The sequence below is a fragment of the Argopecten irradians genome, chromosome 12 (genome assembly GCF_041381155.1).
Source record: "Argopecten irradians isolate NY chromosome 12, Ai_NY, whole genome shotgun sequence".
Classification (NCBI taxonomy): domain Eukaryota; kingdom Metazoa; phylum Mollusca; class Bivalvia; order Pectinida; family Pectinidae; genus Argopecten; species Argopecten irradians.
In genome coordinates, this window is record NC_091145.1 from 39,898,690 (window position 1) to 39,921,216 (window position 22,527).

At 36.0% G+C, this 22,527-nt stretch overlaps 2 protein-coding genes across 3 annotated transcripts; one reads left to right on the top strand and one right to left on the bottom strand.

The window, feature by feature from the left end:
* Positions 1-1,636: 1,636 nt before the first annotated feature.
* Positions 1,637-15,864, bottom strand: LOC138305147 (pseudouridylate synthase RPUSD4, mitochondrial-like). Its single transcript, XM_069245552.1, has 9 exons — positions 15,781-15,864; positions 12,768-12,987; positions 12,372-12,416; positions 11,686-11,785; positions 11,204-11,311; positions 8,494-8,578; positions 5,843-5,981; positions 2,537-2,676; positions 1,637-2,146 (listed from the first exon to the last, which is right to left on the bottom strand). The coding sequence occupies exons 1-9, from the start codon at positions 15,793-15,795 to the stop codon at positions 1,913-1,915; spliced, it is 1,086 nt and encodes a 361-aa protein (XP_069101653.1). The 5' UTR covers positions 15,796-15,864; the 3' UTR covers positions 1,637-1,912.
* LOC138305149 (18 kDa learning-associated protein of slug-like) lies at positions 15,859-21,555 on the top strand. 2 transcript variants are annotated; one of them, XM_069245555.1, is made up of 4 exons: positions 15,859-15,941; positions 18,300-18,462; positions 18,997-19,041; positions 19,309-21,555. In XM_069245555.1, exons 2-4 carry the CDS (start codon positions 18,318-18,320, stop codon positions 19,485-19,487), a joined length of 369 nt encoding a protein of 122 aa, XP_069101656.1. In that variant the 5' UTR covers positions 15,859-15,941; positions 18,300-18,317; the 3' UTR covers positions 19,488-21,555. The 2 variants fall into 2 exon arrangements, with proteins under 2 accessions (XP_069101656.1, XP_069101655.1); XM_069245554.1 differs by having other exon boundaries at positions 15,860-15,941; positions 19,306-21,555.
* The last annotated feature ends 972 nt before the right edge of the window (positions 21,556-22,527 follow it).

Genomic DNA, 22,527 nt, shown 5'->3' on the forward strand with positions numbered 1-22,527 from the left:
ACAGTTATAGCCTCTATCCATATAGCAATAATAGAAAGGAGATTCACCTTACCAATACTCCTACATGTATGTACAGGACTGCTGGGTTACCAATACTCCTATGTACAGGGCTGCTGGGTTACCAATAATCCTATGTACAGGACTGCTGGGTTACCAATACCCCTATGTACAGGGCTGCTGGGTTACCAATAATCCTATGTACAGGACTGCTGGGTTACCAATACTCCTATGTACAGGGCTGCTGGGTTACCAATAATCCTATGTACAGGACTGCTGGGTTACCAATAATCCTATGTACAGGACTGCTGGGTTACCAATACTCCTATGTACAGGGCTGCTGGGTTACCAATACTCCTATGTACAGGACTGCTGGGTTACCAATACCCCTATGTACAGGGCTGCTGGGTTACCAATACTCCTATGTACAGGACTGCTAGGTTAACAATACTCCTATGTACAGGACTGCTGGGTTACCAATACTCCTATGTACAGGGCTGCTGGGTTACCAATAATCCTATGTACAGGACTGCTGGGTTACCAATACTCCTATGTACAGGGCTGCTGGGTTACCAATAATCCTATGTACAGGACTGCTGGGTTACCAATACCCCTATGTACAGGGCTGCTGGGTTACCAATACTCCTATGTACAGGACTGCTAGGTTAACAATACTCCTATGTACAGGGCTGCTGGGTTACCAATACTCCTATGTACAGGACTGCTGGGTTACCAATACTCCTATGTACAGGACTGCTGGGTTACCAATACTCCTATGTACAGGGCTGCTGGGTTACCAATACTCCTATGTACAGGACTGCTGGGTTAACAATACTCCTATGTGCAGGGCTGCTGGGTTACCAATACTCCTATGTACAGGACTGCTGGGTTACCAATAATCCTATGTACAGGACTGCTGGGTTACCAATACTCCTATGTACAGGGCTGCTGGGTTACCAATACTCCTATGTACAGGACTGCTGGGTTACCAATACTCCTATGTACAGGACTGCTGGGTTAACAATACTCCTATGTACAGGACTGCTAGGTTAACAATACTCCTATGTACAGGACTGCTGGGCTAACAATACTCCTATGTACAGGGCTGCTGGGTTACCAATAATCCTATGTACAGGACTGCTGGGTTACCAATACTCCTATGTACAGGGCTGCTGGGTTACCAATACTCCTATGTACAGGACTGCTGGGTTAACAATACTCCTATGTACAGGGCTGCTGGGTTACCAATACTCCTATGTACAGGACTGCTGGGTTACCAATAATCCTATGTACAGGACTGCTGGGTTACCAATACTCCTATGTACAGGGCTGCTGGGTTACCAATACTCCTATGTACAGGACTGCTGGGTTACCAATACTCCTATGTACAGGACTGCTGGGTTAACAATACTCCTATGTACAGGACTGCTAGGTTAACAATACTCCTATGTACAGGACTGCTGGGCTAACAATACTCCTATGTACAGGGCTGCTGGGTTAACAATACTCCTATGTACAGGACTGCTGGGTTAACAATACTCCTATGTACAGGACTGCTAGGTTGACCTTAACAGGTTACAGACCCTCCTGACCTCTTGTAATATAATGTTGAATACATATAGTTATCAAACACTCATCCTGTCTAGATCCATTGTTAATATTTGCTGTTTCATGTAACTAAGACACTGATTATGTATGGTGGCATATTTTTAATAACTTATGGTACAGTAACACACTACATATAACAGTTATCTTCTTAAACCATCATTGATGTTCATTGCACACTTCATAAATCAATGAATACATTCCTTGAACACATTTCCCTGTTAAACATTTCTCATACAAATAGTAATACTTTGTATTCTAACGTTTTCTTAACACAATTTCCAATATTTTTATCAGTTAAATGTCTTGTTTAATCTGTGAATTCTTCCTGATCGAACTCCTCAATATCTTGGTCGTTAGGTAGTAATTGAAGTTTCGCCATGGTATCTACGAAGAATCCTGGTAATGGTGATTCGATCGTGAATGGCTCCGACTTTTTATGTGGAAATCTGTTTATGGTCAGTCCACACTTGTGTAGATGTAATGGAACCTGGTGCCCTTGTCTCCCTATCTTCAGTAAGTTTTTAATCTCTGCTGGGATTACCTGAAAAACAAGTAATGCTGCAATAAGGATTTTCGCAATTCTTAAATACCTGCTATATCTGCCACTTCATGCGTCACTATTTATAGATTAATTTTATAGATTTTTAAATTTTGCAGACAACTGGGGGTTGTTTCCCTATTATCAAAAACTTAATCCCAGACTAACCATAAGGAAGCCTGTTATGGTCTCATTATGTTGATACTGATGTTGTCTTTAATACCTAAAATTTGCAATGCGGACAATATTAGATATCCCTATACAATCAATTTACATGACATTGTATGAGTGTGTATAAGTAAACAAAATATTACATTCAAGCATATAATGGATTTCAGTTTTTCAGCTATAGTGTGGTTCCATAGATATAAATTCAACAAAAGATAAGAGTACCTGTGGGCCTTGGATCGCTGCATTGGTGTCGTTTTTTAGAGACTCTCCAGCTAGATTTACTACACGATGAGAGTACACATGATCTCCAAGGATAGGACTCAAGTGTTCAGCCATGTACATCTCTAAACACTCCTTCTTTCCTGAAATAAAATAATGTCTTGTATGAACTCAAAATGAATATAATTTTGTTTGTTTTTATGCTCCCCTCCATTTACACCGACATGAAATGCCCGAGTTCCCCTTCATTTACACCGACATGAAATGCCCGAGTTCCCCTTCATTTACACCGACATGAAATGCCCGAGTTCCCTTCCATTTACACCGACATGAAATGTCCGAGTTCCCTTCCATTTACACCGACATGAAATGTCCGAGTTCCCTTCCATTTACACCGACATGAAATATCCGAGTTCCCCTCCATTTACACCGACATGAAATGTCCGAGTTTATTACAGAGTTATCAGCTATTGCATGTACTAGCTACAATATTTCATGTTACAGCATCAAGTATTTGTGAACATTATCTCACCTACGGTACATCATGTGCTTGCGAATATTACCTCATGTACTTTGTATTTGTACTTAAGAGAAAACGATTTTTTTTGAAATTTTAGCACACAAACTGATGCCATATACATCAAATCACACACACATTCAAGAGCACATACCTCTCATATAATTTGTAAGTATAGTATAAATCAATGTTTAATAATAGAATCTTGTAATTGAACCAACGTGAAAGATTTTATCAACACGAGGCTGGCATAACAAAAGATCTATTATAAATGTTGTACTGAATATTAAGGAAAGGAATCAGGACTGGACAAGAAAAGAAAAGACCATGAAAGAAAGAAGAAAAGTTCTAGTAGAATGAAGACAGAGGAACATTATGATAAAATAAACAAGAGGCCCAAAGGGCCTTAACGGTCATCTGACTACCTTGGCAATAGTAAAATTAATTTCATATGGTGTCACTTTGTCAGGACCATGTCAGGATCATTTTCCATTTCCTTCAACAAATTTTATTTCAAACAAGAGGCCCAAGGGCCTTAACATGTAGGAAATTAATTAGATATAGTGTCATAGTAGCCTTCTTCAATTTGGGATCAACCAGAGATGTAACAATACTTTGTCGATCCATGTCAGGATCATCTCAGGCACGTTTCAGCCAAATCACAGCTTGAGAAGAAGTTCAAAATGTGTTTTCAAGATGGCGGCTGTGGCGGCCATCTTGGATTTCGGATTGACCCGAAAAATAACAACACTTTGTCGGGACCATGTCAGGATCATTTCATGCAAGTTTCAGCCAAATCGAACCAGTAAAACTTGAGAAGAAGTTCAAAATGTGTTTTCAATATGGCAGATGTGCCGGTCATCTTGGATTTCGGATTGACCCGAAAAATAACAACACTTTGTCGGGACCATGTCAGGATCATTTCATGCAAGTTTCAGCCAAATCGCACGAGTTGAACTTGAGAATAATTTCAAAATGTGTTTTCAAGATGGCGGCTGTGGCGGCCATCTTGGATTTCGGATCGACCCGAAAAATAACAACACTTTGTCGGGACCATGTCAGGATCATTTCATGCAAGTTTCAGCCAAATCGCACCGGTAGAACTTGAGAAGAAGTTCAAAATGTGTTTTCAAGATGGCGGCTGTGGCGGCCATCTTGGATTTCGGATCGACCCGAATAATAACAACACTTTGTCGGGACCATGTCAGGATCATTTCATGCAAGTTTCAGCCAAATCGCACCGGTAGAACTTGAGAAGAAGTTTAAAATGTGTTTTCAAGATGGCGGCTGTGGCGGCCATCTTGGATTTCGGATCGACCCGAAAAATAACAACACTTTGTCGGGACCATGTCAGGATCATTTCATGCAAGTTTCAGCCAAATCGCACGGGTAGAACTTGAGAAGAAGTTCAAAATGTGTTTTCAAGATGGCGGCTGTGGCGGCCATCTTGGATTTCGGATCGACCCGAAAAATAACAACACTTTGTCGGGACCATGTCAGGATCATTTCATGCAAGTTTCAGCCAAATCGCACCGGTAGAACTTGAGAAGAAGTTTAAAATGTGTTTTCAAGATGGCGGCTGTGGCGGCCATCTTGGATTTCGGATCGACCCGAAAAATAACAACACTTTGTCGGGACCATGTCAGGATCATTTCATGCAAGTTTCAGCCAAATCGCACCGGTAGAACTTGAGAAGAAGTTCAAAATGTGTTTTCAAGATGGCGCCTGTGGCGGCCATATTGGATTTCGGATTGACCCGAAAAATAACAACACTTTGTCGGGACCATCTCAGGATCATTTCAGGTAAGTTTCAGCTCAATCCCACTGGTCAAACTTGAGAAGAAGTTCAAAATGTGAAAAGTTAACGCACGGCGGACGGCAGACGGCGCACGGCGCACGGCGGACGGCGCACGACGACGGACGAAACATGATGACTATAGGTCATCCTGACCCTTCGGGTCAGATGACCTAATAACATACCAGGTAATGTGTAGTAATTAAAAAGATGCAATTTAGGATTTATGCAGGGATGTAAAAGATGGATTTTAAAAGGCTTATAATATAGGTGTGACAAAGTGCAATAATAACTTGTAAAGGTTTTCCCATTTTCTCCATTAATTTTCAAATTCAAGTCTTATTTTCTCATCTTTGCTATTTGAAACATATCTTTGAATCATGTATATATTGGTCTTTAGGTAATTGTGTTGATAAGAGCGTTATTGCTTAATGAACAAGTAAACATCTCATTCTGTAAACGTATTGCTTTTTAATTATGATGATTTCATTGTCCACCCTTGCTATTACTATGGGGATATAGATATTATTTAAGTATCATGCAAGAGTCGGAAAAAAAAGGATTTAAAATTGAAAGAATGTGTAAAAATGTGTCAATAATGTGTAAAAACTGAAGTAATCCTTGCATGTCCTCACACTCAAATGCATATGTGTGTAAAAGGTTTCAGGTTCAGTATTGCAGAGAACACAGCAAAGGGATATATCTACTCTGATTTTAAAATAAAAATTCATTTGTTGCCAAAATATAATGGATCAATTATTCTATATTGGAACCACAGCAGTTTTTTATTTGTTGTAATTTTTTTTTTTAAATTGTATATTTTACACCAAGTTTCATAATCTGTATTGTCAAAAATTGTATTCCATTTTGTAGGACCTGATGGTATAATATTTAACTTGTTTATAAAGTTGTAAAACAGTAATGCTCCTTTTTTCTCTATCAATAAAGAGAATACCTTTGTTACTTGGTCTATACAGTGTTAACATCTAATTCTTACCTCCATTGCTTGTTATTCCAACCAGAGAGACCTTTGGCGAGGATTCTACTGGACTCGTGGCTAACACCTCAGCTTGTACCTTGAAACTTGAAACTGTTCCTTTTTTCATATTCTTGTGGAAATTTGGTACAACTACTGACTACAATGTACAAATCAATTTGCCATATTTGGATGATATCATTTACAACTGCCATTTGCATGACAGGGCCAAAAAGGACTAAATGTGTATGTTAAGTCAAACAAGCAAATTCGTGGAATTTCCATCCACTGCTTTCAGGACATGTTGTAGGTAAACATTATTGAGGTTAGGTTTAACCTTGGTTGAAACATGAAAAAATAAACTGAAGTCTTATTCGAAAGTAAGACATTTAACTTTGTTACCAAATTTGTAGAAAATCGGTTACTGCCGTTCTATCATAAGATTGCATGATTGTTTTACAGTACTAGTGTATCGACTCACTGTAGATTACATCGCTACATGGTACAGGTGAAGTGTCTATGTAACACGCATTGTGATTGGCTGAAGTGTGTATATAAATAAACGTTACACAATGCAACCTATTTGTGCAATCGGGACGTTGTAAGTACGTCGAAACAATTACAAATGTTCATAGATAAACATCTGAAAAATTAATATTTGTAAAATAGAAGTATTACGCTGTAAAAATAAATAACGCTGATATATAGAATTCGCGCTGTAATATACATGACTGTTGGGTGGTTTTTTCCGTAGTACACCTAGCACATGTGACGAACTTGACTGACAGAGTTTCCTGAAATAGCTGTTGTAAATATATAAATAAGATGATTGAAAAAAAATCAAACATGGAAAGAGATAACACACAATCAGGTTATACTAGCTGTAGAAGAATACATAATATTGATTTAAACATGATAATACTGGTACCGTTAATGAATAAATATGAAGGTCAAGAAGAAAGTATCTGCTAAAACAACTGTTCAGTTTCATAATTATGGTAAGGTATATTTAAAATGTCAATTTAACTCTGAATTTGAACTTTATACTGAATAAAAAAGTGTGGAAGTACTAAAAATCGTCGATCGCCAAGCTGCCAACGCGTGCATATTATAAGTTACCGGTAAGATGCATGTGAGTTTGCACATGTGTAACGTTACGTTACTATTTTAATCTCTCGCTAAAATTGCGCCAAAATTAGAAGCGGTTCAACCGATCACAGCCAAAATTAGAAGCAGTCCTCAACCGATCATATGTCGACATGTCAAAGCCACGATCTAAAAGTACGCGAAAGGGTAGTGAAAATGTACAATGATGGCATGGGGTGTCCTATGGAAATATATCTAAAGCGGCCGACGTTTGTAAATCCACCTGTCGGAAACATCGCAAAGTTGTGCGAGGAACAACATGGTTCTCTGCTTCCACGTGTTCGGTCTATCATGACACCAACAAAGGTCAGTGAAGAAGTTGTTAAATTCGTCGAATATCGGAAGAAAATGAGACCAAGCATGGCAGGCTAAAAAAACCAGCTTTACTGTGCACACACGTTTTTCTCTTCTATTTTTAGATCAACTCAGCCAATCACAATGCGTGTTACATAGGCACTTCACCTGTAACATGTAGCGATGTAATCTACTACAGTGAGTCGATACACTAGTACTGTAACACAATCGTGCAATCTTATGATAGAACGGCAGTAATATTTATTACAGTTATTGTACGGAAGTGGCAGAAAATGACTTTTTTTTATTAAATCAAAGGGCCATAACTCTGCTAATTAAGATCTGCCAAAAGTGGCAATCGAACTTGGCTAAGCCCTTAAGGCATTCAACTTTGTAACCAAGTTTTAACAATATTAGTTTTAACATTTGTTAGTTATTACAAAGAAACTGCAGAAAAATGACATTGGTAGTAAATTAAAGGGCCATAACTCTAATAAATAACATCGGCTGAAAGAGTTGATCGAACCTGGCCAGGCACTAAAGGCATTCAACCTTGTTACCAAGTTTGAAGAAAATTGGTTAATATTTATTACAGTTATTGTACGGAAGTGGCAGAAACTGACTTTTTTTTAATTAAGCAAAGGGCCATAACTCCGCTAAATAAGGTCCGTTGAAAGTCACGATCAAACTTAAAGTCCTTATAGCATTTAACCTTGTTACTAAGTTTGAAGAAAATCGGTTTACATTTGTTACACTTATTGCATGGATATGGCAGAAAATGACGTTTTTAGTAAATCAAATGGCCATAACTCCGCTAAATAAGGTCCATCGACAGTTGCGATCGAACTTGGCCAAGCCCTTAAGGCATTTAACCTTGTCACCAAGTTTGAAGAAAATCAGTTTACATTTGTTACAGTTATTGCATGGAAATGAAGTGTTACAGACAGATGGACAGACAGACGGACGGACAGACGGACAAACTCAAATTAATATCCCCAGTTTTGGAGAAAGCGGGGGATAATTATTTTACATTCTATAGCCATTAGTTAACATAGTGGCTTGTTTTTATAGTGTTAAAAATGTACCAAATCCTGTGGACTTGATAAACTGAAATGTGCATTTTTTTTTTTTTTTTTTGCAATTATTTTTAAAATTTACAAGCAATATAACAATCTACGATTCAATAGTGTATGCACGAAAGAATTGGTTTTACAGTATCAAAATTCCAATACCTGTTTGCATCCATTGATTTCTTTTCGCTGATAGTGAACTTTCTCCAATTCAGGCGTAAATGCTGGTTCACCCAAACAAACACATCTGTTGGATAATCAGTAATATGATTATTACAGTACAGAAAACAAAGGATGGTTCACACAAACAAACACATCTGTTAGATAATCAGTAATATGATTAATACACTACAGAAAACAAAGGATGGTTCACACAAACAAACACATCTGTTAGATAATCAGTAATATGATTATTACAGTACAGAAAACAAAGGATGGTTCACACAAACAAACACATCTGTTAGATAATCAGTAATATGATTAATACACTACAGAAAACAAAGGATGGTTCACACAAACAAACAAATCTGTTATATAATCAGTAATATGATTAATACACTACAGAAAACAAAGGATGGTTCACACAAACAAACAAATCTGTTATATAATCAGTAATATGATTAATACACTACAGAAAACAAAGGATGGTTCACACAAAAAAACACATCTGTTATATAATCAGTAATATGATTAATACACTACAGAAAACAAATGCTGGTTCATCCAAACAAACAAATCTGTTATATAATCAGTAATATGATTAATACACTACAGAAAACAAATGCTGGTTCATCCAAACAAACAAATCTGTTATATAATCAGTAATATGATTATTACACTACAGAAAACAAATGCTGGTTCATCCAAACAAACAAATCTGTTATATAATCAGTAATATGATTAATACACTACAGAAAACAAATGCTGGTTCATCCAAACAAACAAATCTGTTATATAATCAGTAATATGATTAATACACTACAGAAAACAAATGCTGGTTCATCCAAACAAACAAATCTGTTATATAATCAGTAATATGATTAATACACTACAGAAAACAAAAGTTTCATACAAATGAAAGTGGAAAATAATAGCACAGAACAACATTGAAGTTATTTTAATTTATACTTGTTTAAAATAATAATTGGACTGATTCATGAACCACGTGATATCCGATTATCAGGTTAGTATTTGTAATCTTTCTGCTGAAATGATGTTAGCATGGAATATCATCCTTTAATGTCATTCCATCACCAATAGAAAAAATAGTCCTGCACAAAGATTATCAGTTTCACATGGTATGTTAATTATTCCCATTACTAGGAGTTAATCCACATAATAAAATTACTTTTAATTGCATTAACCAATTACAAAATCTTCAACATTACACTAGACTTTAATATAATCTTTAAAGAATACTTTTAATTCTCTCTTAAAGGTCCACTACTTTTCCAAAACAAAAATTCAAAGTTTCTTAAACAATAATAACATAAGTATATTTATATTCATGGCCTAAGGTAAGATTACATCATTACAGCACTAAACAAATGTATGTTAACAGTGAAGATTCATTTTGCTATTTTGCCATATGGCACAGTTGTAGTCAATTAACATGTAGTAATTAGGATGATGTCAGGAAACATAAGATGATCAGCGATATAAAAATTAACATCCATTTCATTTTAATTAAATTGTTCAGAAAGTGTAATGATTAGTGTGTAATATTAACAGTGAGTAATAAATTTTGTGACTCTACAAAATAATCAATCTCATTTTACATTACCATTTCAACAAGAGATCCCAGAGGGATCTTGGCGCCCACCAAAGAATGATCTATGTCTGACAAAGGAAAGAGGGATCTTTTCTCTGCTTTTCAAACTTTTGCAAACATACTACATATAAAATTTGAGACAGATCGCTTCAGTACTTTCTGAGAAACAGCAGTAACAAACTTCAACTATCAAAATCCAAGATGGCTCCTTGGCGGCCATCTTGTTGATCGAACAGTTCCAAATCGAAATATGCACAACTAGAGCCCTAGGGGAACCTATATATGAAATTTGAGGCAGATTCATTCAATACTTTCTGAGAAATAGCAATCTTTAACGATCAAAATCCAAGATGGCAGCCTGGCGGACATTTTGTTGACCAATCGATCCAAAAACGCAATATGCACAACTAGAGCCCTAGGGGAACCTACATATGAAATTTGAGACAGATCCCTTCAGTACTTTCTGAGAAATAGCGATAACAAACTTTAACTATCAAAATCCAAGATGGCTGTCTGGCGGCCATCTTGTTGACCGATCGGTCCCAAAACGCAATATGCACAACTAGAGCCCTAGGGGAACCTACATATGAAATTTGAGAAAGATCCCTTCAGTACTTTGTGAGATATAGCAATAACAATCTTTAACTATCAAAATCCAAGATGGCTGCCTGGCGGCCATCTTGTTGACCCATTGGTCCCAAAATGCAATGTGCACAACTAGGGCCCTAGGGGAACCTACATATGAAATGTGAGACAGATCCCTTCAGTACTTTCTGAGAAATAGCGATAACAAGAATTGTTAACGGACGGACGGACGGAAGGACGGACGACGGACCACGGACAAAAAGCCATTTGAATAGCCCACCATCTGATGATGGTGGGCTAAAAATTAACTAAAAGCCATTTCAGAAAGGTAGTGGATCCCTAGGCAAACAGAAAGTAACTCTTTAACTGTTAAACCTGCTATAATGGACTTTTTTATATTAAGGTCACCTGTATATGTGTAAACACCTGTTTTACTATGTCCCTTTGGTGTCCTTTAGAGACAGATTTGACTGTTACAGTAATTGTTTACCTAATTATATAAAAAATAATACATACATGAATTCATGATTGATCTCCCCTTGTGATCTTTGTGCTTGAAGAGATTTCCGTAACTTAACTTTAGCGAGGGCATGTTTCACAAGCAAGATAATCCCACTCTGGTTTCTGGAACCGAGAATGGAGAAATTATATTGAATTCTGGAGAAAAGGATGGAGATACATGTACTGATATTCTGAAAAAAAAAATAATAATAAAAAGACTGAAGGAATTGTATTTTTACGAAAAGATGGATACATGTATTGTACGTATTCTAGAGAAAAGATCTGGCAAAAAGAATGGAGAAATATTAATCTTGATTTTTAAAAAAAGAATGGAAAAATTGTATTCTTAGGTAATCATTATATCAAGCTAATGGCCTTGTCAAATATATTTTTACCATTGGCTGATCAGGCAGTGAGTATCTGTTTTTACCAAAGAATATTGTTAGAAATATTGTTACAAGCAAATCAATCTCTGACTTCAATAAACAGCCCTTTACCTTGATAATCCTAACATATATTCCAGTTCTGGGGTGTCATAACATTCCCGTAAATCTTCTAAAATGTCAAACATGGAGGGAACAGTTTCTCCAGGAAGAGCTGTCCATACAAATAAAGAATCAGTGAAAGATAAGTGGTTTATAATTCATAACATGCGATATATAGCATGTACCATAAAAAATTGTTAAATAGTTATCTGTTTATGTACTGGTATAAATACAATGATCGATGTGCGAAATTTAACTACATACATGTAATTGTATCCCCACTATAAGTATACATGTACATGTAAATTATGTAATATACTAATTTGGGTTTTACCTAAGTCTGCAGTGTAGATCTTAAGGGTCAATTAAACCAATTCACAGGTACAGTACACTTAGTCCGCTAAACCTGCCTATATTATTAGGCTTTTTTAATTAATTTTTTTTTTTGCCTAATATATAGGTTTAGCGGACTACAGTACACTGTAAGTATTTGTTCTGTAACAATTTAATTTACTACATGTTCAGAAACCACACATACCTTGGACCTTTCCTCTTTATTTCCTCTATGACATTTTTTTCAGAAGAGATAACATAATTTTTTTCATGTCTTCAAATGCGTTTTTTCTGATAATCACAGAATTGCTAAGTCCAAAGATATGGTAATACAATCTATTACAGACATTATCAATCTGTCTTACCTCTCATAGGAACTCCACTAGGTTTGTTAAAAGCCAACAGATTTTCTAAAAATAAAATATTAGATAGGTTTGTTTTGTAGAGAAATATGAGTTATATAATTAGTTTTGATAACATTTTATAGAATTAACAGATTTCTGGGGCCAGATTCACAAGGATTCCTTAATCTTTAACTTCAAAAATATGGCAACCAATCTTGTAGTGTGCCATGTGCATCTTTCAGCAATTATGATGTTGCAAAATTTTTTTTTTTTTTGAGAAAATCAAAACCTTTTGAATTTTTTTTAATTAATGTCAAAAAATCAGGTCATAATCACCAGGTAATATGATTTTACAGACAAAAAATTATCTTTTGATCTAATAATAAAAAATATGTAATAAAACAAATTATTTCATACCGTTATCATAGAGAAGATTTTTTTGGACATGTCGGAATAAGTGTTTACTATCTGCAAAGACTGGTTCATGTAAGGAATCCACTTTGTAGTATTGTTGCTGCCACTCTGTAGACAGACATCTGACAGTCGTGTAGAAGGCCTGCAGTTTCTGTATTCTTCTCATACTTCTCATCATAGAATAGGTCCGCAGACATCCCGAACTGCCGCTTATAACAACCATCTGTAAAGCAAGTATTAAATTGTGTGATATCAAACAGGGTACATGTATGTACACCTAATTATATAATTGTCTACACCTTGTAATGTAGCAGGTTTTAATGGTACATTTAAGCAATGAACGTCTCTCAGTTGGCATTCATAGCCAATATGAATTATAATGCAAACTGGACAGAGGCAAATTCCATGAAGCGCTAACGCGCTTCATGTTGAATTTGCATCTGTTCAGTTGGCATTCATTTTGGCTATGAATGCCAACTGAAAGACGTTCAATGCTTATATTTACATTTGGTTACAATTTTATGATAAAATCCCAAGGGATTTTGCATTTATAATGAAATAAGCATTCGTTATCGACATAGATGGAACAGCCATCTTCCCTGATTGCTGACACGACAATTGTGACGTCACAATAATAATGACGTCATGGGGCTTGAAGTTCATTGTCTATATGACTGCAGCGCCAACTGCGCTTGGTAAGGTTATATAGTGGGACTGCAGTGAAAATGTAAATATAGTGATAAAGTCTCCTTCTAGCTTCGCACTAGAGGGAATTTCCCTTTAGCTCCATTGGTAAAACGGCGTGGATCAGAAAGTCCAGGATTGTGGGTTTCGAGCCCAGCTGGTGGCACATTGTTACTTTTGCACTAGCTGTTACAAACAGTATACAATAATTAGTCTTGAGTCTAGGTTTATACCATAGGATGTGGTGCAGTGGTAGAAGGCGCAGCTATGTTTGGCTAGGCGATTGGGTGCCATAGATAGTGAGTTCGAGGCCCGGATAGGGCAGGAGTCAATAAATTGTCATGCTTTGTTAAATTGTGTTTCTTTGATATTTAATATTTACTATTAACACAATGTATCATATTCACTATGTGTTGTTGATCCAAAGATTTAATTTGACAATTTCCAAAGTGATCATGTCAGCATACCGAACCGACTATCACTTCATCATAGAAACATCCTTTTTTTGGGGATGATGATGTGGCGCAGTGTAAGAAGGTGGAGGTATGCTTGGCTAGCAGATTGGGTGCCGTAGATCGTGAGTTTGAGGCCCGGATAGGGCACCAGTCAATAATAAATTGTCATGCTTTCAGCTTCACGAAGATTTAAAAGTAGATCGACAATACAGTGAACCATCTTTTGTAGAAAGGCAACATTTGCTTCCATCCCCACACACAACAGCCTGTCCGCCATCTTGAAGTCTGCATGGTCTTTGTCAAAGGGCAACATTATAATGACGTCATGTAATGGTGATGTCACAATACATTCACGTTCAATTTTGTGCCACTTCAATAGTGCCCGCATGCCCGGACACATTTGCAAATAGAAGCCATATGCATGTGTGTAGATAATCACAATCCAGTATTCTGTCACGTGATGTACTAATTGTAATTTCGATTTTGAAATGATGAATATAATTAAGTTGTAACATATTGATTAAAATGTTGTCCGTGTACTGATGATTTCATGTTTATTTCCATGGACTTATTTCTTTTACCGCAAATGACGTCAGGAGTTCTTATGACGTCAGAGGTACAGTACTTATTAGTTATGACATTACAAGAAGAGGCTCCTGGACTGAGAGGGGCAACGGGGAATTCGATTTGGTAATAAAAATAACAGTGTTCATTACAGGTTGGATCAAAAATAACAGATAACGGAAATATAAGCATGAAATTGCCATCTTTTATTGTCCGATAATCTGATACACTGTACATGTATTGTGACGTCACCATTACATGACGTTATTATAATGTTGCGCTTCGACAAACACTTTAGGTCTACCAGTGTTAATCATAATTTGTCTGCAATCCTGGGAACATTATAGGACCATAAATCACCCAAGAATACAATTTAATGCTTAAATATCTGTCATATGTACTGCACATTATGTAGGCCTACTGTACATATTAACGTCGTTACTACATATAATTATGTAATTAATACCAGAAACATATATACATAGAGATTGGCAACTCCTCCAATTTTACGATCGGCAGATGTACCTCTGTATGTGCGTAGGGGTTTGTAGATAAACTCTTAAATAGTTGAATATAAAAGAATAACTTTGATATGTTGTAAAAGTTCAGTAATTTTCAGATGGTTTGAGTACGATTTTGGATAGAAAAAAATAATATTTTAATTTATTTATTAATAAAACAAAACGCACTTCCGGTTTTGAATGCCTGATTTTCGAAAAACCAGGTAAAATTGCTTATTTTCGTGCTTATAAAAACCATATTAAATAACATCAATCGGGAAAATTGATCACATCAAACCATGGTGTAATGTTTAAACTTTGTGTTGATGCAAAAATATCATGTTTAAAAGAATACACTTAAAAGTAGTTCATAATGAGGAAAAACGGTATAAAGCTAGTATATTAATAATCCGAAATAAAAGGCCAAAATAAATAAATTCAAAGTAAAATCAAAATCATTTCTATGGAATATATATTCAGCCACTATAGGGCCTTCTTCAGTCCGAAAAATCAAATAAATAAATAAAAGTAGTTAGCCAAAGCAAAATGCCAATAATCTGGAGGTCCCTCTGCCTGTCAACAAGGAGAAAGAAGGAGTTTCCAATCTCTAACGTTATGTATAACTTATAACTGTTATATGTTTCTGTTAATACATGACATCGACTGTTGAGATCTCAAAACCAGTTACATGTAGCTGTCAGCTTTCAAGATTGATTTTTAAAATGACATGTGAAGTAGACTGTCTTACGACAAACAAGAGCTATAGACTAAATAATAAAGTATTATCTTAGGAAATTGAAACAGTTTTCTCACCTTGCACATGTACATGCAACGAGGTTTATGCGATGTCAATCTTAGTTATTTTTGCGTTTGTCACGAACATCTCGCACTTAACCAACAAGCGTTTGCTTAACCGAGATGCAAACACGTGGTACCAGTGACAGAAGGCAACATCTACTAAACGGATCTAAAAGGTGGGGTGTTAATTTGTGTATAATTTGAAACAAAGTAGGTAATGAACCTATCTGAACTGACATTTATATGAGTGCAGCTAGCCGCATCTGGAGACACAACAGTCTAGTTAGTCTAAATAGAAGAGTAATGTATTCATTAATTGTAAAAATGTACATTACAGTACGTATGTAACGTTACACTGCTCTACACCTGTTTTCAGTGTTTTGTATAGATCGTGAATTTTCGTACCGAAACATTTTCGTACCGGAGACATTTTCGTACCGGAGACATTTTCGTACCGGGGAATTTTCGTCCGGGTATTTTCGTACCGAAAAAAATTGGGTCATATTTAGTTCGTTTTAAGTGTTCCATTTAATTCCATTAGTCTTATATCAACAACCATCCTCGATATTTCAGGGGTTCCGATCACTTACGATCTCTACACCCCTGGACTATCTCATAGTGAAACTGGAGGCAACAAAATAGAACAGGTAACTTAGTCATTTGATGTACATCAAAAGAGCCGTATAACGGTACACTGTGGTTGACTCTGTGCCTTTGATGTTAGGCGTCGCTCTCTCTGTAGTCTTCAAATGAAATATTTGCTAGCCTGTGATTGGTCAAATGTTTTCCGCTGAGCTGCCTTCAATTTCACTATGAGATAGTCCAGGGGTGTAGAGATCGTAAGTGATCGGAAGCCCTGGAGTATCGAGGATGATCAACAACATTATTTTGATTATTTCAGGCAATTACAGACCTGTACTGCATACTGTATACTATTCAGTTTACGAAACTACATAGTCTCTATGTTGTTTACTTGCGGGCACATGTCAGCGTCATTCTTTTGTTGTAGGCCTCGTAAGCTGTGTTTTTAGTAATAACGTTGTCATCTTCTGTAGGGTCTGGGTTGATTAGGTGATTTTTTTAATGAATTACAAGTACATCTATAGAACACCCTAATGTAACTGATAAAAATGTTATCATAATTAGCTAAAGAGGACATGGATCAATATCTCAATAGCAGACATTTTTCGTCTTGGATGTTTTTCTCTTAAAGCCCCATTATGTTTTGGTGTGAAAAAAATATCGTCATAAAGAAACCAAAATGAAGAACCTTTCATAAGGGATGCTAATATATATTTTAGCAAAGTTTGGTGAAAGCATAATGGGACTTTAACTTTGTATTTCTTGTAATTTTCACCATCACAAACTCTCATGAAACACACAATGTGTGAATATTGATGCTTATACATGATGGTCAAGATCCATGAAAGCACCAAAATACTATTGACATAGTGGTAAATGTCGCATGGAATATCACACTTTTTCTATGCCAAAAATACAATTTTAATCAAATATATTATGCATGTAACAGAAACATAGATAATTTATTATCTAAATCTCTGCAAGAAATTAGTCAGTTTAGGACATTTAAGAATACTTTCTAGGTTTAATTATGGAAAATAATATAAAAAATCATTAAAGATGCTCCACCGCTGACAAATGGTATTTTGTCACTATCGAAAACAGGAGGAGACGATTTAGTATTTTTCTTCAGTTAGAAAAGATACTTACTTTACACCATTACCACCGCTGAAAAGTTTGAGCTTCTAATTTTACTTCAAGTTAAAAATATGAAAAATAATAAATTGCATCCTGAAAAAAATCTGTGGCACTATATCTCCTATAGATGAAGTAATGATTGCACATGCACCAAAGGCGAAATGAATTATTTTATGTTACTTTTTGCTTTAATTAGGCATATATATACACGATTAAACACTAATTAATGTTCAAATGATGAATATCATTTATGCTCTGTCCCATTCCCAAAGAAGTGGAAAAAAAGCTCTGCAGAAAGTCAAAATCCTGTGATATGGCCAAAGAGACATCCTTACTAATTCTATTGAGGGATAATAAAACCCACTGCACCATGTGTAACTGACTTATACATATTAGGATAAAAGTAAATGTACCATATGCATCCAGACTGTGAACCACTGACTGGGACCACTGGTTTCAGACCATCCTTACAGCCAGGTGCTCTACGGATTGAGCTCCCTCTGGTCACTGATGATTAACTATTAAGTCCAATTATGATACATTCTTGAGCCCGCATTCTCCAAGTCTTCTCACTTGAATATAAAACAACTCACAAGTTCACACCCCTTGCTAATCAATATTTATATATATATATATATTCATACTAGCTCCCAATGGTAATGCTTAAAATATAACCCTACAAACAAGAGTTGGCATGTATTTTGATAGTTGATATATGACAATGTGAAGTATTAATTACATGTATATAAAGCTACATGTACAGATAGTAAGTTTTTATCATAGCAGGTCATGGAAAAATTGCATTAATGTTTCAGCTTATAATAATCATCACAATGGCCAAAGGTCTGCGTTGCAAGTTCCGCAAGAGGATGAGGAATGTGAAAAGGGAAAAGTATGGAAAGAAAGAACTTGAAAGATTGAAGGCAATTATCGAGACAAAAGGGGCACAGACCCAGGAAATCAAGGAGATCTACAAAGGTAGAAAATAAACAATACTTTACAGAGGTTGGACAGTGGAAAGGTAAATTCACTTGTCCAATTAAAATGATAATTTGTCTAACACAAATTATTTTGAAACATTTAAGCAGTGCTTTGCACATTATGTATGTCTTTTTTCTAAGTACATATGTTAACGAATCATTCTACAATAACAAATGTACAAGTGGACTTGAATATTTTAAAATGAATAAATATTATTTTATTTATCTTACTTACTGCAAGTTTTGAATGTTGACTATAGAAATACATTGAATTTGTAAATAACAACAAAGAAACAGAAGTTATCACTTGTCCCATTAGACAAGTGTTTTAATATGTTTTCACTTGTCTGTCAGCAATTTAATCTGGTACCGGGAAAGCGGACAAGCCTTAATGTAGACCCCTGCTTAAGTGGAAAAAATATGTGCCTTTATTTGTTTATGCATTCATAAATAACTATTCACAATATTGTATGAAGTAATTTGCAAGTTGAAAAGGTTTCATATTAAATAATTATAATCTTTCTTTTTGCAGTTAAATCAGAAGCAGAGTTGAAAGCAGAAATGGAAAAGAAATCAGGTGTGATAAAATATATATAACGTTTCTGTGAATAGTTAAAGATAATTTCTATAAAGGTACTAAGATTCAAAAGATCTATACATGTTTGTAACCCTGGTCAATACTAGCAGCAATATATGGCTTGGCTAGAGAGAACTTTATAGCTTGATCGGTTGACCAGACTAGTCAATTGTATGTTCAGATTAATCAGAGTTATGCCTCTTGCTTGCTTTCTCTATGTAGTGAAATGCATTCTTTGAAATTTAATGTATTATTAACTTGTAGCAGAAGCTATGGAACACAGTGGGAAAACCGTTCATCCAGTAACTTTACAAGATGAACATGGAAATTACCCAAGTTGGATGAACCAAAGAGCAATTAAAAGGCACAAGACACAGTTAAGGAAATCAGGGAAAATCAAGTCTAAGGCCAAAGCCAAAGGCAAAAAAGGATCATCAAAATGGTGATTTATTGTGATACACAGAAAATGGATTTACCAGTACTGAGAATATAAACTTCAAAACAGATACAGACTACTCGAGGATTACTTCTAAAATAAACTTTTAGTTTATGCACATGCAAAGATTTGTTCACATTAAGAGATTTTTGAACTTGCACAGATTTGTTTGTGCATACATGTATGCAGAGAAATATATAAAGAAATAGTCCATAAGAGTGTTTCCTTACGCAGTATTTGAAGGAATATACTTGAGGATCCAACATGATTAATATTGTATACAGTGGCAATGTTTAATCAATGTGTAGACTAGCTTGAGAACTCTGAAAATAATTATTCTTGGAAGGAAATTCCAGAGTCTATCATGGTAGTTATAATTGTAGGTTTATAAAACGTTGCGAATAGAAGTTGTTTCATCAAAACAAAACAATTCTGATGGTACATGTAGTTATAGTGATCATTGAAGAGAAAATGATGAACAGAAATTGTTTCATCGAAACACAGTCATACTGTAAGATATATGTTTGTTCTTTAATGCTTCAGAAAATGAAGGTATCTGGAGTGTTGGATATAGATATGAATCTGTATGTAGAGATTATTAAGTTCTTGTGTGTGAGTATAAAACATTGGGTGGTTGGATGTGTGTAGTGTGAAATGGTGAAGATTAGAATGTACCCTAAGTCCTTGTGTGTGAGTATGAAACATTGGGTGGTTGGATGTGTGTAGTGTAAAACATTGGGTGACTGGATGTGTGTAGTGTGAAACATTGGGTGACTGGATGTGTGTAGTGTGAAACATTGGGTGGTTGGATGTGTGTAGTGGGAAATGGTGAAGATTAGAATGTACCCTAAGTCCTTGTGTGTGAGTATGAAACATTGGGTGGTTGGATGTGTGTAGTGTGAAATGGTGAAGATTAGAATGTACCCTAAGTCCTTGTGTGTGAGTATGAAACATTGGGTGGTTGGATGTGTGTAGTGTGAAACATTGGGTGACTGGATGTGTGTAGTGTGAAACATTGGGTGACTGGATGTGTGTAGTGTGAAACATTGGGTGACTGGATGTGTGTAGTGTGAAACATTGGGTGACTGGATGTGTGTAGTGTGAAACATTGGGTGACTGGATGTGTTTAGTGTGAAACATTGGGTGGTTGGATGTGTGTAGTGTGAAACATTGGGTGACTGGATGTGTGTAGTGTGAAACATATGGTGACTGGATGTGTGTAGTGTGAAACATTGGGTGGTTGGATGTGTGTAGTGTGAAACATTGGGTGACTGGATGTGTGTAGTGTGAAACATTGGGTGACTGGATGTGTGTAGTGTGAAGCATTGGGTGACTGGATGTGTGTGAGTATGAAACATTGGGTGACTGGATGTGTGTAGTGTGAAACATTGGGTGACTGGATGTGTGTAGTGTGAAACATTGGGTGACTGGATGTGTGTAGTGTGAAATATTGGGTGACTGGATGTGTGTAGTGTGAAACATTGGGTGGTTGGATGTGTGTAGTGTGAAACATTGGGTGGTTGGATGTGTGTAGTGTGAAACATTGGGTGACTGGATGTGTGTAGTGTGAAACATTGGGTGGTTGGATGTGTGTAGTGTGAAACATTGGGTGACTGGATGTGTGTGAGTATGAAACATTGGGTGACTGGATGTGTGTAGTGTGAAACATTGGGTGACTGGATGTGTGTAGTGTGAAACATTGGGTGACTGGATGTGTGTGAGTATGAAACATTGGGTGACTGGATGTGTATAGTGTGAAACATTGGGTGACTGGATGTGTGTAGTGTGAAACATTGAGTGACTGGATGTGTGTAGTGTGAAACATTGGGTGACTGGATGTGTGTAGTGTGAAACATTGGGTGACTGGATGTGTGTAGTGTGAAACATTGGGTGACTGGATGTGTGTGAGTATGAAACATTGGGTGACTGGATGTGTGTAGTGTGAAACATTGGGTGGTTGGATGTGTGTAGTGTGAAATGGTGCAGATTAGAATGTACCCTGAGTATAGGTAGGAATGTAGGGATCATGCAGTGTACAGAGAGAATTATTTCAAGTAATAAAAGTCAAATTGAGATAATACTATTCTGTCTAATTTATCTGTAAGAAATTTACTGAAAGGCCCTCTATCTTTCTGAAACAATGGAAGTTTATAATTATATTGTCATGCAAATATGGCACAACTGATACCAATGCACCTATTCAATTTAAAAAAAAAAAAGTCATCTGAGCATAATGAGAGTGATGTTTTTCTAGAAAAATCTACAATTTATGATTTTTAGTGTAATTCCACAAATCTGCATATTGCCCTAACTAGTCATTGTATCACGTTCAGTGTTCCTCAGCGAATGTTATAGGAACTTATGATGGTTCTAATTATATGTCATATTTCATGATGCAATTTACAATCACAATTGACATGGCAAGGTCAAAAAGGACTTGGTGTGTATGCTTTTGTAAAGTTGAATCTGAGCAAACAAACGCACCTTACCTTGCACCTGCTATATAGATACTAATAAATATAATGACAATTTAGTGAACAAGATGGCCGATAGGCCGCCATCTTGGATTTTGATAAATGAAATTTGTTTCTGCTATTTCTCAGAAAGTATTGAAGCTACATGTATCTGTCTCAAATTTTATATGTAGGATGAAGTCAAAGTTTGAAAAGCACAGAAAAGATCCTTCTTTTCATTGTCAGACATAGATCATTCTTTGGTGGGCGCCAAGATCCCTCTGGGATCTCTTGATTACATATTTTGCCTTAATTTACGAGTCAACAGTAATACCTATAAACGTTAGCTACGACACATTTACACTTTTTATCAACTCTGTTATGTTCAAGTACACATAGGAAGTGATAAATAGACATCCAAAATATCATTGTTTAAACAGGGTTTAAAACCTTCTGGCTGTTAATTGGACATTAATTTAATCAAACGATCAAACCATTCATAATTATTATTTACCTGGTATTTGATTTACTGGGCTGTGGTGAGTTAATAAACATTGATGTTCAGATATCCCCCTGCCCCCTCAATATATTACAATC